Source organism: Netta rufina (assembly GCF_964035555.1).
Source record: "Netta rufina genome assembly, chromosome: 2".
Classification (NCBI taxonomy): domain Eukaryota; kingdom Metazoa; phylum Chordata; class Aves; order Anseriformes; family Anatidae; genus Netta; species Netta rufina.
Genome location: NC_140124.1, coordinates 63,093,010 through 63,110,005, shown reverse-complemented (window position 1 = coordinate 63,110,005; position 16,996 = coordinate 63,093,010). Strand labels below are relative to the sequence as shown.

Below are 16,996 nucleotides of genomic sequence, written 5' to 3'. Positions count from 1 at the left end.
AAATGTTACAGAGTTTATAATCATCAGAACATAATGACTTGATTTGGCTCAAAGACTGATAGCTCTGCCATTAAAGAAAATTTCATTCAACTTTTAAAATCCTAGGATAAATAGTTAGGATCCATATGGTGGTTAATTAGCAAACCATGTGTACAGGAAGGAGAGGTGTCTATTAGCTGTCTACAGGGGTGAATGGTATTATTTATTGGATTGTGTCTTTCTAAGAAAACCAAGCTGATGAAGTTCCATGTCTATCTCCCAGTTATTGGACTGGGGGTACTCAAAAGTTACAGTTCAGCATTCACCACTAGTATGGTTAGCAGGGAGAAGCTGTGGCATTCGAAATAGCTGATAGTAGATGAAACTGACTAATGCATTGCACTGGGAATTACCAAGAGCATGCATTTGTGCAAAAATGTCTGCTACAAGCAGAGCATGTGAGAAACGTCTGCAGGCTGCCAGAACTTGCCCAAGTTCTGGACTAACCCTGCACCAAACTCCGTGTGATTTCAGCAGCCTTGGCACCCTCCCTGCTGGAGACTGGTATGATGTGAATGATTGGCTTGCATTTAAGGAATGGATTTCAGTCTGGTTGCTGGTCTTCTACTTTCTTCTTACTTTATTTCTGTAATGCAAAAAGCCAAAGGTTTCAAGGTTTTTAGTTTCTAAATGAGGACTCCCTTGTTGCTTTGCTTCCTGTGCCACTGTTGAGGACTAAATCATCTAGAGAAACCTAGGTTATATAAATAAGTGGGGGGGGAGAGGGGAGAAGAATAGCACAAACCCTTTACATATCAGAAAAGGCCTGCTGAGCAATGAAATAATATCGTGAATGTTTGAAGCACTTTTTTTTTTTCCTATGTCCCCAGATTGTCTGCATTTTCAGAGATGTTGCTATGGGAAATGAGGTGTCAAATAATTCTTGTTCTCATTTGTTACTACAATACTTGTTATAGAAGAGGCAGCTCATCAGCTGCTAATAGCCCAGCAGACTTCTTGGAGACAAAGTTGGTTTTGTTGTAGCAATAGGCTTTGTGAATGCTTGCTGCTCCTGTCACAGTTTCTGGTTCAGTGACCAAAAATGACAACCCGGTAATGGCGTTTTAATTTCCAGGTGTAAGAGTGAAGTGAGAATTCGATTGTTTCCAAAAAGTAGAATGAATTTCCAGTTTTTGGCTTGAATGCAGAGAGGAAAACAAACAAAAAAAACCCTACCTCATTCTTTACCTGTCCGTCTTCCTTGCAGTGGACGTACTTTCTTTGAAAAGGCAGAGCCGGTCTGGTGTCTATAACGTAAGGTGTACCTACCATGTGCCTAGAGCTCCCTCTGCAGTTCAGTTGGGCATTTCCAAAGGGGATGGAAGCATCTGTATCGTTCATTCTTCAGCGGCTACGTGCAATTGAAACGAGCTTTACCAGAAAAGGCATAAAAGCTGAGTTTCATAGGATTTTGGTCCCATCTTTCTTCCTTACCATTCCTGTATTTTGGTGTAAAGAAATCAGTCAGCATCCAGGACTGCCTCCTGCCTCAGAATTAAAATTCTTTTCTTCTTGCAAGCAAGTTCTCACCCTAACAGTAGCTTTATTTACATTGTTTCTGCAACCACATTTCAGCAATCTAGCTCTTCATTTTTACACAACAGTCTCATTTTCACTCCTTTATAGTTTCGTTTTTTAATATAAAACCAGCTGGTATGTACTCTACATTACTTTCCAACTCTCACAAGGATTAGCAAGATGTTTTGTTATTTCTCCTGAATGTGAACAATATTTGGATGTGGTGCCAACTACACAGAGTGACAGCGCATTCTAAGAATGTCCTTAAGCGTGTGTCAGCGTTGATTTGCTGTGCTGCATTATGTAAGGCTGATACACAAGTAGATCATTGACTAAAAATACAGCTAATGCCAAACATTACACTGTTGTGTACGTATAAATAAGCGGTGTCTAAAAAGCAGTGTGCAATATGTTAACCAAATTATCCAAATCCTTAAACTGTATATTTTATAAACAGGAATGTAAAAGTATTTCCATGATAATTGCTAAGTGCTATAAGATGTTTGCATTGCATATGCTAGTGTGTGTTCACATGCACACACACACACATTTTTATATTTATATTTATTTTCCATCATATTCATGATGGAAAGCATCATGAAAGTTAAAAACAGGTATGTGCTTGTAGGTATGGTTCAGGACTCTGGGCTCTCATGCTTGATCACTATAAAATATTCTCTCCTAGTCAAATGTCTAAGAATGAAAGTCAAAACAAATCCTGGTTGATAGTGATTTGGCCATTATTTCTAGAAAAAGAAGCAAATTGAAGGCAAAATAGTGGACCAATGCCAGCACTGCTGCCAAAATACAGGGAGAAGTATTATTCGCTAAGAGGAAACAGTACTGAGTCCTAGGCTAAAATTTAGAACATGTGACTTTGAAACGGCCAAAATATTAGTATGTGTGTTGTTTGACATCTGCTTTTAAAGCCCTGGCTGACAGATTCAAAACATTTAATGCTGTGTTGTAGAGTGGGAGGCGCAGGAGGAAGCTGTGCTTGAACAAGTATATGCAAATGCTCTGTTTTACCTGCAAAGGTCTCCTCTGAGGTCTTATATTGCTGTTTTTGTATCACTGAAGTCCTCAGCTGATGAAGACTTGGCTTTTTTTTCCCCTCTTTTTCTTAGCAGAATAACTCATGGAGAGTTTGTGGCCCCCAAAATAACTATCATAGTTGTAGTTGCTACACTGCTTCATTTTGCCTTAAAGAAACACTGTAGAAACATAAGAAGAACACCTTAAAAAGCTTTAGTCTTATAGGTGTAACACTAAGATACTTGCTTCTAGCTATTACTTTTTTCTCTGATTTAGGAAATGGCAAACATTTTGGCACAAAAGCAGCTTCGCTCCATCATCCTAACTGTAAGTATTTACTTTTCAATGTTACTTTTCACTACCAGAGAGAAAAGCAGGCTTGACTTTTGGTGCGTAGAGGTTTTGTCTTCATATATTGTAATTGCACTGTTATATCTCACAAGATACATTTTGAAGCCTGTGATACACAAGCTAAAGATCTGGTCATTGGGTGGGTTCAAAACTGATGATCAGAACGGGTATCTTTCCAGCCCAATAAATTGTGGTTTCTTCATGAAAATGCAATACTGAATAAAAAATAATACCTCAAGGGTTTTATTCCCATGGAGAACGTGAACTTAATTGTGCAGACTAGGGAATGTCTGAGGCATTAATAGTAAGTTCTCTGTGTTAAGGTTTGGACCTGACGACAGCTATGCAAGCCACACGGGGCTTTCCATTTTGCAAAATGAGTTTCTGTGTTTTTGGTTCTATTGGTGATTTTGTGTCTTGATATCAAGTTGCATACAATTTGTCACCACTTACACAAAAGTGTGGTATATAGTCCAGAGTGAAGTTAATGAATGCAGTGTAAAAGACTTCTGCTGTCTTGGAAAATCACAGGGATTTTGTCTTTGACCTTAGCGCAGAACAGATCTTCAAGGGAACAAGGAGAAATTCTTCTTAAAAGGGAGGAGTTCAGTATCTGTCATGAGATATCAGTGTAAACAAAACCGAACAAGAAACAAACAAACCCTTGCCCTTTCTCATTCACTGTCATTATTTTAGTGATGCATTAAAAACAAACAAAATTACAAAAACAACAACAACAAAACAACAATAAAACAAAACAGGGAATTTGTTTCAGAAGGCATGTTTTTGCATTGCTTGTGTTTATAAAAATTTGGTATAAGCACTGAAGAATGTTATCCTTATGTTCATATACTGTCATAAAATGCTCAAGTACTTTTTGGCAGACAGATTCTTTTATTTCCTGGAGCTGTACAATATCAATTTTTGTATCCATCTCCTACATGATGATTCTTCCCTTATGTATGCCCTGAGATGTTTAGATATACCTTTGCCTGTTTCCCCTGTAGAGCCAGTGTGTGTGTGTGTGTGTGTTTTGTGTGAAATTGTCCATCAGCTTGGTAACTGCTGTGTGTAGCCCTCTATTGCATGTATAAGGTATTGTACACTAATGCATTTCCAAGCCATCTTCCTCATATCGAACAAAGTTGGATTGCGGTATGATGTTGGCTGCTGTAGCAGTAGTGCTGTTGTATCATTGTATCTACTGATCGTGTTGGCAACTTGAATACTTTACACTCAGGGAACTACTTAAATATTTTCTGAATACTTTTCTTTTTTTTTTTTTAAACAGAACTCTAATGTTCTTGCTAAGGAGTTAATTTTTCTTCAGTGGCTCACTCTGTACTATTTTTTTTTTTTTTTTTTTTTTTATTATTTCACTACTTCTCATACATGCACAGGCTCTATCTAGTGGCTAAAAGAAGAAAGCTTCAGTGCATTATTACTGTAAAGTCCTGCCCCTTAGAATTTCTTATGAAGCCTGTAGTTCAGATGAATACCTAGATCAGTAGTGCTGGTTTTGGTTTAATTTTTTTCTGGAGTATACATACACCATTGCGTATCAACACATTCTTTCAGAAATGGAAATACCAGAGTTCACCTGCTGGGATTTTCTGATACGGTAGTGTTCACTGGAGTCTGCCTTTCTTTTGCAGCATGTTATCAGGGCACAGAGGGCCATAAATAATGAAATGGCACATCAGCTTTATGTTCTCCAAGTACTTACCTTTAACCTTCTGGAAGACAGAATGATGACAAAAATGGATCCACAGGATCAGGTAAGCATCTGACATAACCTGGTCAGAACAGGGAGAGGACAGCTACTAGTTGCTGTGCGTAAAACTCTTCATGGAGGAAAAGACACTGGCAGGAATTCTTACCCAATCTCTCTTACTTGGGTTGTGATGCTGGATTTTGTTTTCTGGCTGTTGGAAGATGAACTGGCTATTGTGTTCCATGTGCAAAAGTACAGCAAGATGGCCAGGCCTTTCTCCTTAGCATGTAGCTTCATGAACTGAGTTTGGTGTCATCCTGAACTGGTACCTCGTGCGTATCTCCAAAGACTGTCTGATACGGTGTTGTTATTATAGATGGTGGGGTGGTTATCACTGTCTGGAGGCATGTCCAGTGACGTGTAACTGCAGTAAGTCCTCTCTTGCCCATTCCCTTGTCAGCAGAAATAGTCACCAGAAGAATCGGAGTACTGAGCCATTTTGATTTAAGTCAGCAAAGTGCCTAAATACCAGCTTAATTTGAAGTGTGTGTGATGTGATCTCTTGGCTTCTGTGGTTTTGTGTCTGTGGTTAAAATTAAGTGTGTAGTTAGTGGCCTTGCTAACATGGGTCCTGCTTCTGGAAGTCAACCCTTACACATTTCTGCATGAACCCCACAAATATGAGACCTTTGGAAAATGGGAACCACAAAGTCATTCTTGCTGATGACCTTCGAGTAAGAAGGTAGGGAATTTAGATAAAGGTTGGGCAATGGAGGGAATACAGCATTTTCAAACAGCCTTGTGGTATTGGTGGTTAAAGTGAGAGGTCAGCTATTTTAACTGTTTTTTTTAATGTTTGTTTGAACCCAGGCTCAACGGGATATCATATTTGAACTGAGAAGAATTGCATTTGATGCAGAATCTGAACCTAACAACAGTAGTGGCAGTATTGAGAAACGCAAATCCATGTATACGCGAGACTATAAAAAACTTGGATTTATTGTGAGTATTTTTGGATGGTGGGACACTGGAAGTGGTTGAATGCATCTGTTGTAGTACATTATCTAATCAGTCACTTTTCTTATTTGACCTTTGGCTATTAGGAGTATAGAATAATTTCTTCATCTTTTTGCAGATCTTTTCTACCCCAAGGGGTTGCTTTATCAGAAGTTAGGATTAATTGGAAGAATAACTATCTAATGTGGAAGAACATAGTTTTGCATGACATGTCATAATTAATTTAACTTAATCAAATCTTGGATGAACAAGCATTGTCTAACAGATCTGTGGCAGACCTGTAAAGCTATCGTACTCTGAGTAATAATGTGGACTGATGAGCACAATAAATCAGAGGTAGGATGCTATCTATAGCATTTATTTGTAGCATCTTCTGTCTTGGTTGTTTGAAGTCTTTTCATCTGTGAGTAGAGGATTCAGAAACTCCCTCTTAGACCTACTCAAACCACTTAGAGTTCTGGTCTTGGCTGAAACAACACAATCTGGCTGAACTGTTGCATGCATTTATACTAATGAATAATGTGTATTTTTTTCCCCTCTGGAAGCAAAGGGAAAAAAAAAAACCACATGCATGCACACTCTGCAATCAGTATCTTGATTTATTGTTTACTCTAGATTAGTATGCAATTTTCTTTCTTCTTAGGTAAAATTGTATACTTTGAATGGTACATGATTGCTGTTGGCCTGGCAGATAGACAGTGCATGTGGTACAGTAGCCACAGCTAGAGGCAGGGTGGTTTCAAACACAGGTACAAGCTGAAGCTTGCTGTGCAGTTTGAGTGCTCGGCTCAGCTCTGTGGCGTAGAGCTCAGGATTACCCAGTTCCTCTGTGGTTTAGGGAGGAGGTGTTCTGGGTTCTGATAGTTGTTTTCATTACTCATGAGTGAGGAAAAATTACTGCTGTATCAGTGCTGTTGCATCTGTAAGGAGCCTTAAGTAAGGGAAAAGAAAGGAACTTGGCATTATAAGCATGATAGTAAAATCAATGCTTTGAAGAAGCTTTTGAGTCTCAATAGACAACAACAACAAAAACTATGAATCTGTTTTCTGTTTCTATGTAATAGAAGACCATTACTATCTCAGCTTTTAAGATTGGCAACTCCTATGTGAGATGAGCAGAGGACTTTGGGCCCTCAAGGCTAGAACTAAAGGAAAATGCATGCCATGGTTTAGAGATAAATGGCTGAATGTAGACCCTCGAACTTGTGGTGAATGAGAACAGAGATCGGTTCTTGCAGACCTTCCATTGTACATGGTGGAAAAGCAACCACTGGCAAGTAAGAAATGGTGATAAACATAGTTCAGGGCAGGGGGCAAGAGGGAATGCTGAGGTATAGTGAAGTCGTTGTGCATCTGTGCATACAGAGATTATGGCACATGGAAGAATAAAAGAGGTCAAATTTAAAATAAGTGTTCTCTAATTGTGGTTGATCACTTTTGGATATTAGCTGTGCATTCCAGTTTTATCACAGAATCACAGAATTTCTAGGTTGGAAGAGACCTCAAGATCATCGAGTCCGACCTCTGACCTAACGCTAACAGTCCCCACTAAACCATATCCCTAAGCTCTACATCTAAACGTCTTTTAAAGACTTCCAGGGATGGTGACTCCACCACTTCCCTGGGCGGCCTGTTCCAGTGTCTAACAACCCTTTTGGTAAAGAAGTTCTTCCTAACATCCAACCTAAAGCTCCCCTGGCGCAACTTAAGCCCATTCCCCCTCGTCCTGTCACCAGGCACGTGGGAGAATAGACCAACCCCCACCTCGCTACAGCCTCCTTTAAGGTATCTGTAAAGAGCGATAAGGTCGCCCCTGAGCCTCCTTTTCTCCAGGCTAAACAAGCCCAGCTCCCTCAGCCGCTCCTTGTAGGACTTGTTTTCCAGGCCCCTCACCAGCTTCGTCACCCTTCTCTGGACCCGCTCAAGCACCTCGATGTCCTTCTTGTAGCGAGGGGCCCAAAACTGAACACAGTACTCGATGTGCGGCCTCACCAGAGCTGAGTACAGGGGGACGATCACCTCCCTAGCCCTGCTGGTCACACTGTTTCTTATGCAAGCCAGGATGTGTTATGAGATGTTGAAGACACTCAGATCCCACTGCTGTCGCTGGCACTCCTGAAAGTCTTATCTTGCTTTCTTAGAGGTGGAGCTGGAAAACTCTGTCTATGTAATAAAGCATCCAACATAAGCTGAACCATGTCTAGCACACAGATCTGAATTCTAGTCCTGTTTTTCTGCTGCTTAACATGGAAAGACTAAAGATCAATAGGGTTATGGGCTAACACTTGTTCTTCCAATGCTTCTGTTTGTCCCACAGGATATATTTTGATTCTGCAGAACTGAAGTCATTATTAACAACAGCATGTTTGAAATGATAACATTGTACGGAAGATGCTTGGTGTGAATCAAAATGTGTTGCTGTCTTGTCTGAGTTTGCAGGAACTCATGCTGTGCGTGTGCAGCAGGGATGTCTCTGTTATCTTCATTACTCTCATTTGGGCTGTTCATTGGGAAGCCTACAGAAATCAACAGTTGTCAGGGGTAACAACAGCAGTTTTGGCTATGTAATTCTGATGCCTTTCCGACAGGGAATGACGATTAAAGTCTAGGAGGGAATGGAAACTGGGATCAAAACAATTAAGAAAATGTGGAAGGATAAATAGAAAGAAAGCATAATGGGAGGTCAGAAATACAGGCAAGTGAGGTTTTCAGAGTGCCATGATAAGTGTCCTAATGGGAGGCAGGTTATTCCCCTAATAGAATAATGAGGCAATGCACAAATAATAAATATGTTAATTGTAAAGTGTGAGGAGAGTTACTCTGCTCTTGAGCAGAACTTTTTCTTGGAGCTGAGAATACAGGTGACTCTACATGTATGACTTTTCCCATAGCTGAAAAGGAATTGGACTTTCCTCGCAGAGCTGGAGAAGTGCCTGTTGTAGAGCTCAGGCTGGCTCTCAAACAGTGAATCTGACTGAGCCTCACACAGGGGCTGTGTTCTGACTGGCCTCCAGTTAGCCTATGGCTGTTGTTACCCCATCTACTTCTTCTAACTCTTAACATGAAAATGTCTTCAATGCTTTTGAAGAGTGCAGGTAGAAGGATACATAAGCAAACTGAACTGTGCCCTGAATAACGGGAGGTTTCTCTTCCTCCTCTTTTGGCTGTCTAACACGAGAAGAAACCCAGCCAAATTGGTGGCTGCCTTCCAATTCTGCCTTCATTCCACTGGTGGTAGTGGTCAGGATGCTAATTTCTTGATCTGACTGTATGTTCTTTCCAAGGAGGAGAGCAAAACCATGTCTAGCCATCCAGTTGTTCCTGGACTGCTTGTCTTTCTGTATGGGAAATGCAGGAATTCTATTCATTTTTCTTGGCCACATGAAAAAGCTTTGCCACATTGCAAACGTAATGTCAACAAAAGAGAAAGTCCAGACATGGTTTCAGAAGTTTACAATACCATTTGTAAAACTACATAGTTAGAAACCTATATTCAGTTAAAGCAACCACAGGGCCTTTCCAGATGGTCGAGATGTTCAGTGTGAAGTTTATTATGGGTAAAGAGATTTTCAGATGAGATAGTTTTCAAGAGATTTACTAAAATACTGACAAATACAACAAAAGATGACCCAATTAGGAGATGTAAGATACATTTCACCTTATTGAATTATTTTTTTTTTCACCTTAATGATTTATTTTTTTTAGGCAATTGCAAATTAGATAGCTTGAGTTTCTTCTTTCCTTCCTGCCTTAAAATCTCTTTCAGCAGTTTATCTATGGCAATTCTTGTAGTAGAAGTAGAGTTTTGTAGACTTGCAAATAATAATGTAGTTTTGTAGTGGAGATAGCTAATAGATAAAGGTACAAGTGTTGGTAATGATAAAATTGCTCTTGAAATTGCCAAGCTCTTCAGTTTTGTAGAGTTCACTGCATGTGAAGCTTCAAAAATCTTATTGCATTTGAGTAAACTTTATTCCTATAACCAAAGTAGGCAACAGCTATACATAATATCAATTTCTTGAGTTATATTTTCTCATAGTTCTGTAAATATCATTAACTGTCTGTGATAAGTTGTAGTGAATGTGTTTAAAGTTAGAGGTAGATCTAACCAAATTCTAAGAAATTTAAATAAGTTAAAAAGTAAAGAAAAACTGCTTGAGGTTTTTTCATTTGTGGTGTGTAGAACTTTTTTTTTTTCCTTTTGACTTCAATAAAATGTAAATTGTTTGTATGCATGCAAAAATTGATGCAAATGATAATGATTTCTTACTCTTGCTGGAATTTATTAGTATAGACAAATAAAATGGACATTAGTACAAGAGATGGGAAGCCAGTAAGGACTTGTGTGACAAAATATGACAATTAAAAGTGAAATTTTAGAATGATCTGTAGTTCTTGTAAAGGTAAACATGGGCTTAACTTAGAAAACAATTGTGGTGGTGATGTAAGAGTGAACACACACTGAAATCTCCTGATGAAACAGATCTGGGAGATATCAAGGAAACAATCACCATGTCATACACCAAATTAGGTGACCTCTGGGAGCAGAGACATAGAAATGTAATTTTATTCAGTAGAACTAAGTACAAAGGTGTTAATTTAGGACTACTGGCAAGAATTTATTCTGCAGGCAATTCAAAATCTCATCTGTTGGAAAAGGCAAAAATAGGGGAGATTGTGCACTGTAGTTGCAAAAAAAGTCAAATGTTAGCCTAGAATATATCTGGAAAGTTAGTTTCCTAGCAGCTGAACTGCTAAGAACATTTTCTGTGTTTTGGTGACATCATTTAGAACACTGCATGATTTTAATTGCTTATGCAGTGATTTGGGACTGATTGAATTTAGGAAAAGTGCGTAGAGCAAGACTTGTGCAGCGATTAGAGAGATGTCTTACAAGAGGTGACTTAAAAAGGTTGCCTTGCTTAGTCCACCAGGCTAAACACCATGGAAATGTCATGTTCACACATGCTGAGAGGGAGGCAGTCATATGTAAGCTAAAAGGCAGTGATGGCAATGCATTTAAAGAAAATATGATTATTTTTTAATTGGATTGATGGGGACAAATTTCATTAAAAGTTTAAAGATGGAGGTTGATCCTTTATGAAAGGGATCCTTTATGAAAAGGATCAACCTGGAAAGGATCACTGTCAAACACAATACTGTGTTTGACAGTGGTGGATCCAGGAAAAAAAAAAAAAAAAAACATATACAAAGACTGGGAATAAGGTGAGGGGGTTTATTACAGAGGTCTGAAGGAAAACATGAATAATAGGATGAATAATGACTTTATGTGCAGCATATCTGATTTGTTAGACATTACAAAAACTTCCTAATATAAGCTATCTATAATAGATACTTTAGAAGGGTTGTCATGCAGAGATTTTAGAAAAGAAACTCAACGAATAGTTAAGAAATTAAAGCATACTCAATTCTTCCTTAGGCAGAATGTAGGCCTGATAAGCTGATGAGACTTTTTTCAGACTTGGCTCCCCTGCACCTCGCTCCCCAATCTTCATGCCCCAGATGAGTAACTACTTCGTTTTTTTTCTTTTGATCTTTTTCTTAAAAAAAAATCCTTTGTTTCACAGCACAACTTCCAAATAGTGCTTTGAAGATTAAAAACTATTAAGTTTCCTCATGGGTCCTGTGGTGCTCTTCATAATCTCTTTGAATAGTTCCCTAGCTGAAGCCTAGAGATAGTCCCCATTTAGAGATAAGGGGGAAAGTTTTTCCCCCAGACGTTTCTGGCTGAGGAAAGATGCTGAACACTTTATTTTTTTCAGAACACGTTCTTCCTTCTTCGGTTACACCCGTGTGACTCTTACTTTCTGCAGAGCAGAGCTGGGAGTGTCAAATCAAGTATTTGCAAAATTACGAATATAGTGACTGTCTTACAGAAGACTGTGGAAGGTGCAAGTTGCCTTGTCATTTCTTGACATAGCTTTCTCACCAGGCTAAGTCCATGGTTGTCCTAACTGAGAGGCTTGGCCTGAGATGTAGGTAGTCTCTCTTCCACAAGCAAAGGGGAATTATTTGTTCAGGACATTGCCTTTGCAAGCACAAGCCATCTATCTGTTAGAGTGACTGTAGTGAGTCAGGATTTTTTTCCCTGAGCAGGTGAAATTGAGTCATTCATGAGATCTTGAAGGATTTGAGTAGTCGTTTGCAACTGTTCCGTTCATACCTTTCTAATATTTACTCCTCTTGGTGTCAGTCACTAGGCAGCGATAAGAAGTGTTGCATTGTTTATCCTTTGGTGAAGCTTCACCTACAGTAAAGGTCATGCTTTCTTACATTCAGATTCCACTGTTGGATTTGGCAGTGGCAAAGGAATGCCTTCAGAGTGTCGCTGTGTGTCAGCCTAGATCAAATCCTTTCTTTAAGCTTGAGATGGAGAAGCTTGTAGTCTGTAGCTCAATGAGAGAATGGCATAGATAGAAGGTTTTCTGCACTCCTGAAAATTATTTGTAGCTTTCCATCCTCCACTGTTTTCTCTACCATCACAACCCTCTGTTTCCATATCTACTGTTTCAAAACTAGTGAAATAATTTATTGCTGGAAAAATAATCAGTTTGGGAAAAAAATCTTTTGCTGAGCTATTCGAATAGGCTGCTTTGCCCTGAGACAGAAGTGACTTAGTTTAGTGACTGTATGTAGCAATGGCCCCCTCTAAAGTAAAGTCCTTTGTCCTTTATTACTGATAGCTAATAATTAAGCACCATGAAACATTGCACTCCTCCTTCCTCCAACCCTTTCCAAGTGCCTGGCTTTGACTCTTTCCTCACACTTTTACCGTGCATCCCTCTACTTAGCTTCTGTCCACTCAACTCCTGGTTTCTAGTTATTGGTTTTTCTCTAAGCCTTGAAGACGAGGCCAGGGAATAATGCCCAGGACAGGCATCACCTTCAGGGGAAAAAACAAAACAAAACCCATACTTGCGAAATTCAGTATATCCTGAGTTTTTTTTTATAATGTGACCAAATATAGTCTACATTCCAGAGGAATCTCAAGCCTGGCACAAAAACAAGCCTTTTCCTAAACTAGAACCTCTTCTTACAAAGTGTGACTGGGATGGAGTTCTTCAGCAAAACAAGTGTGTAAAAATAAAGTTAATAAGAGCAATGCAGTGTTTAATAAAACACTCCTACAGATGATCAAAGATTCTGCTAAAACCTAAAGGAGGTGCTAAGCATTCAGTCCAAACAAAGTAGTTGTAAAGTATCAGAAGCAAAAGAAAGTCTCAAAATGGAAAGTGTCAGATGACTGTGCCACCTGTGGCTCAGATTAGTTTCATATGCAATTAAACATCTTTATTGTTTCTGTTTGCTTTCGACATCTTGCTTCCCTACTGATTTATACTGTTCCTTTGCATTTCTGGGATAATGAAGAGCTTTCTGAAGCATTTCTCACTTGAGTGTTGAGCTTCCCAAATAAACCTCTGCCTTTCAGAACACTACATGTTTTCCATGGAGACTTTGATAGAAAAATCATGCAGTTGTTTCTGTCTGCATCCAGTGGTTTAGCGAAAGCGTTGAAGTATTTTTTACTGTTGATGATGCTTTTCGTTTTCTTCCAGAGAGGTAAAGGATTATACCTGGAAAAACATCTACAGATGGGTTGACTGTGACTTAATGTAGGTATTATCAACATGGCTTAAGAGATCATTGTTTTGACATTAAGAAAAAAAAAAAAAAGTTTTAGAAGTAGCTCAAAACTATAGTGGTAGCAGATGTCAAAGATTGCTGTAAGATGTGAAAGAGAGGATGCGTGGAAACTTTAGCCACTTCCAAGTCAAGTTGTTATTTGGCTGCTTAATATCTGAATTGGAAGGTGCCTGCATGCATTTCTTCATCAGAAGGAGGAAGACTGAAAGGGAGGAAAAGTTGTAGTTCTCCTCTTTGAGGTTTTAAATGTGCATTGGTTAGCTATTTTCAGAAGTTAGTTGTATTTTACTTCTTTTTTTTTAATTATTATTTTACTTTTTTATTTTTTTTTTTTTCTGCATGTCTAGGGTGTAAGGTACCTCACAGGTGAGGGTTTCTTGCTGCTTGATACATCCCTAGCTGAGCAACCAAAAGTGGAGGTACTGAAACCTGTACTAGAAAAGTAGACAAAATACTTAAACTACAGGAAAATGGAAAGGGTAAAAGAAATACAAGTGAATGGATGATGTCACCAAGCATGTAATTAAGGGTTTTACTACTGTATACTGACATTTGGAGCACCACAATCAGTAAGCCCAGTTGTTAATTTACTGTATTTATACATCTTGGAATTACTTGGAATAGAGCTGAACCTACCTTTTTCAACAGAAAGCTTCTACCTAATTTTTAACATCACACAGCAGAGGGCACTAGCATCCCACTAGATGAAGGTTGTTAGCAAAAGTTGTTGAACAGCTCAGTTGCATGCAATTTCTTACAGAGTTATTTCAGCCTTAGAAATACTAGGAAACACTGTTTTATGGTGTAAATTCGTATTTCTGAGTTGCCAGCAATTGTTTGATGTTTAAGCTAAACGATATGTTTTTGGGAGAATAAAAAGTTACTTAAACTGGCTTGCACATCAGTTTCTCACAGAACTCTAAGCATGGTTTCTTTTCTGTCTGTCACTGATGGGATATTTTCTTTCTGAAATACTAGTTTGTTCCTGTGTCTTAGAGTTTATGCAAGACTGATATGCACCAAGACGGGGATACTTTTTCGCAATCTGGATTTTTTTTTTTCCAGCAGTCTCTGCAAATCTGTAAAATATGAGGTTGTAAGCATAGTCTAAGGTCTGATCAGAAAAGCTTAGGTTTGATTTGTAAACGTGGCCCAAGTTGACATTGTGAGTGACAGCAACAAACCATCACTCTGTCTCAAAACTTGAGAGGCAGAAACAGGGCATCCCTGAAGTGCCATGTGCACTTAATCTCATAATAGAGCTGGGTTCTGACAGGAGCCCACAGGTGTGCAACCTGCTGCATTCTTACCCATAAGCACAGTTTGAAATTTACCATTTACCATGCACCAAGCATCCCATGATTGGAATTGTGATGGAAATAGGATTGCTATGTGTTTTTTGTTGTTGTTCCTTGTTTGTGCGGGGGGTTTTGTTTGTTTTTGAGTGAAGGACAGAAGTCACGTTGCAGAGTCCTTCAAGGTCAACTTGCCACTGTGGAAGATACCTTCCTGGTATGACTTAGAGTGGGGTAGTCCCTAGGGTTAGCATTTGATCCACAGTTCTCTTTTGCTGAGCTCTCAAACCACTTTGAGCAGGGCACAGAAGCCTGCTGAGCACGAGCAGGGAACGTCTTGGTTGCCCTTCATATGAGTAGGGCAGAGCTGGTGAAGATGGCCTTGAGGTACAGCCCCCAAGGGAGAGGGATGCTTGGCTCTGGCAGTGGCATAGATGCTGCTCTCAGCCAAATGTGATTGCAGTGAGGTGTACAATGGAAAATGACAAAAAAAAAAAAAAAAAAAAAAAAAAAAAAAAAAGTCTGATGAAGACCATGTTATATGAGCTACTAAGCTTCTGTGAAAGTGGTAGTGTTGGTCTGAGCCAGTGATCGCACAGAAAGAGGTGCCCAGGTCAGACGCATCATTACAGTAACCAAGAACTGGGGGCCAGAAAATCCATATGTTGAATCCATTGTTCTTGTTTACCATGCAGCTGCATGCAATTTACCAGAATTGTTTGTCAGAAGCTACGGGCATCTAACAATCTGCACATTGTTAAAATGAATAAATGAGCCTTTTGCCACGTACTGCTGAATTCCTCTCAGCTTTAGTCCTTCCAAAAGAGAACAGATCAGAAATAAATTAAGAAATACAGAAAAATAATTTTGATGGGCTGCCAATATGCTTTGACCTTTCCTGTTATCAGTGTAAGAATGAAGTTAAAACTATTCAGAATGAAATATCTGTAGTTTTGTGTCGATGTGAACAAGCTGAGTCTGTATAATCACAAGTTTTTTTAATACTTTTTTATAACTTTATGCTTAATATAAGTATTAATTATCATCCTTTAAATCAGTTTCTTAATAATAAGATAATACCAGCTTTTTTCTTCCCTTCCAAAGGGAGAGTAAAAGTTTTTGTTTGTTTGGGTTTTATGCCTTTCCAATATTTTTACTTGTGAAGTTGTAAAAGCTGCTTTTGATTAAAAGAGTATGCCTGTTCTGAAGAAAATCCATTAACGGATATAATGTTCTAATGTAAGCTTAGGGTCATCAGATCATTGCATTTGTTGATGTTTATATTTACTATTTGCGATTTCACTATGTTGTGAAATCTTGTTTGCCACTCACCCACTGTGTGCATTGCAGCTCTAAACTCCTGGGGGCAGGCCAGCTCCGTAAATCTGGATGTGGTAAAGCTTTGAATGATCTCTCTGTTCATCACTAAAGAAGAGTTGTCTTACCACTATTTGCTTTCTAACCCCTTCTCTTAGAGATAGATCTTGGACTTCTTTCTCTAGATGCTACATACTGCATATACCTCAGAATTTGCAAACAAAAGAACTAAGTTGAAGAAACAGACTCCCAGAAACTAGTCAGATATAATGACATCTGTTCTCTTTTGTATTATGGGCTTCATCTGATTCACTCAGGTAGCTGATCGCCTGCCAAACCCTTGCTCAGTAACAAAGTAATGTTAGTTTTGTGAAACACTGTAAATTCAATTTAGTGTTCATTATTACAAATACTTATTTTTCCATAAGCCTATGCAGTTTTCAGTGTGTATATTGCTTATATGTACATACTGCTTTGCTCCTCCCTCCTCTCATTCCTTGTGCTTCTTTGCCTGTTGTAAGATATAAAGGATAGTAAATAGAGCACACAAAATGTTTGGATTTTGTTCAGTTATGAAGAATTATAATATGGGTAAGAGATGCTGTCTGAATATACAGTTTCATGAACTCAGGCCTGTAAATGAATTAAGAGATGAGGGGGAGTAGAGCAACTCCTTTGGGAATAATTGATTTTTTTTTCCCCTTCAAATTAAAAACACCTCCATATCTGAATTCTGAATCTTTTGACTCTTTGATACAGTCTGCTTGTTACACAGCCTCTACACAGAAGGCAATCCATATTCTTTTAAAAACTCCTTAACTCTTTTAATCTTCCTACATTTTGGTGCAACTCCATTCTCTTTTTGATGTTAGTCTGGAGGAGCCAGGAGGTATAGCAGAAGAATGCTCAGGCCATACAAAAAGTTGCAAATTTTGCAAAGCACAGCTCTAGCTTTTCATGTTTCACATTCCTATAGAGGGAGGCAAAGAAAAATGGAAGTTGGGTGAACTGAAATTCCACAGCAAATGGATCCAGTCTTTATTAT

General features: G+C 38.8%; 1 protein-coding gene across 2 annotated transcripts in view; it reads left to right on the top strand.

The window, feature by feature from the left end:
- ELMO1 (engulfment and cell motility 1) overlaps window positions 1-16,996 on the top strand; it is a 332,530-nt gene that overhangs the window by 136,973 nt on the left and 178,561 nt on the right. For both annotated transcript variants that reach the window (XM_084306854.1, XM_084306855.1), the window contains exons 12-14: window positions 2,869-2,919; window positions 4,599-4,721; window positions 5,528-5,659. In XM_084306854.1, the coding sequence (XP_084162980.1) occupies window positions 2,869-2,919; window positions 4,599-4,721; window positions 5,528-5,659 (306 nt within the window). The remainder of the gene's footprint in view (window positions 1-2,868; window positions 2,920-4,598; window positions 4,722-5,527; window positions 5,660-16,996) is intronic.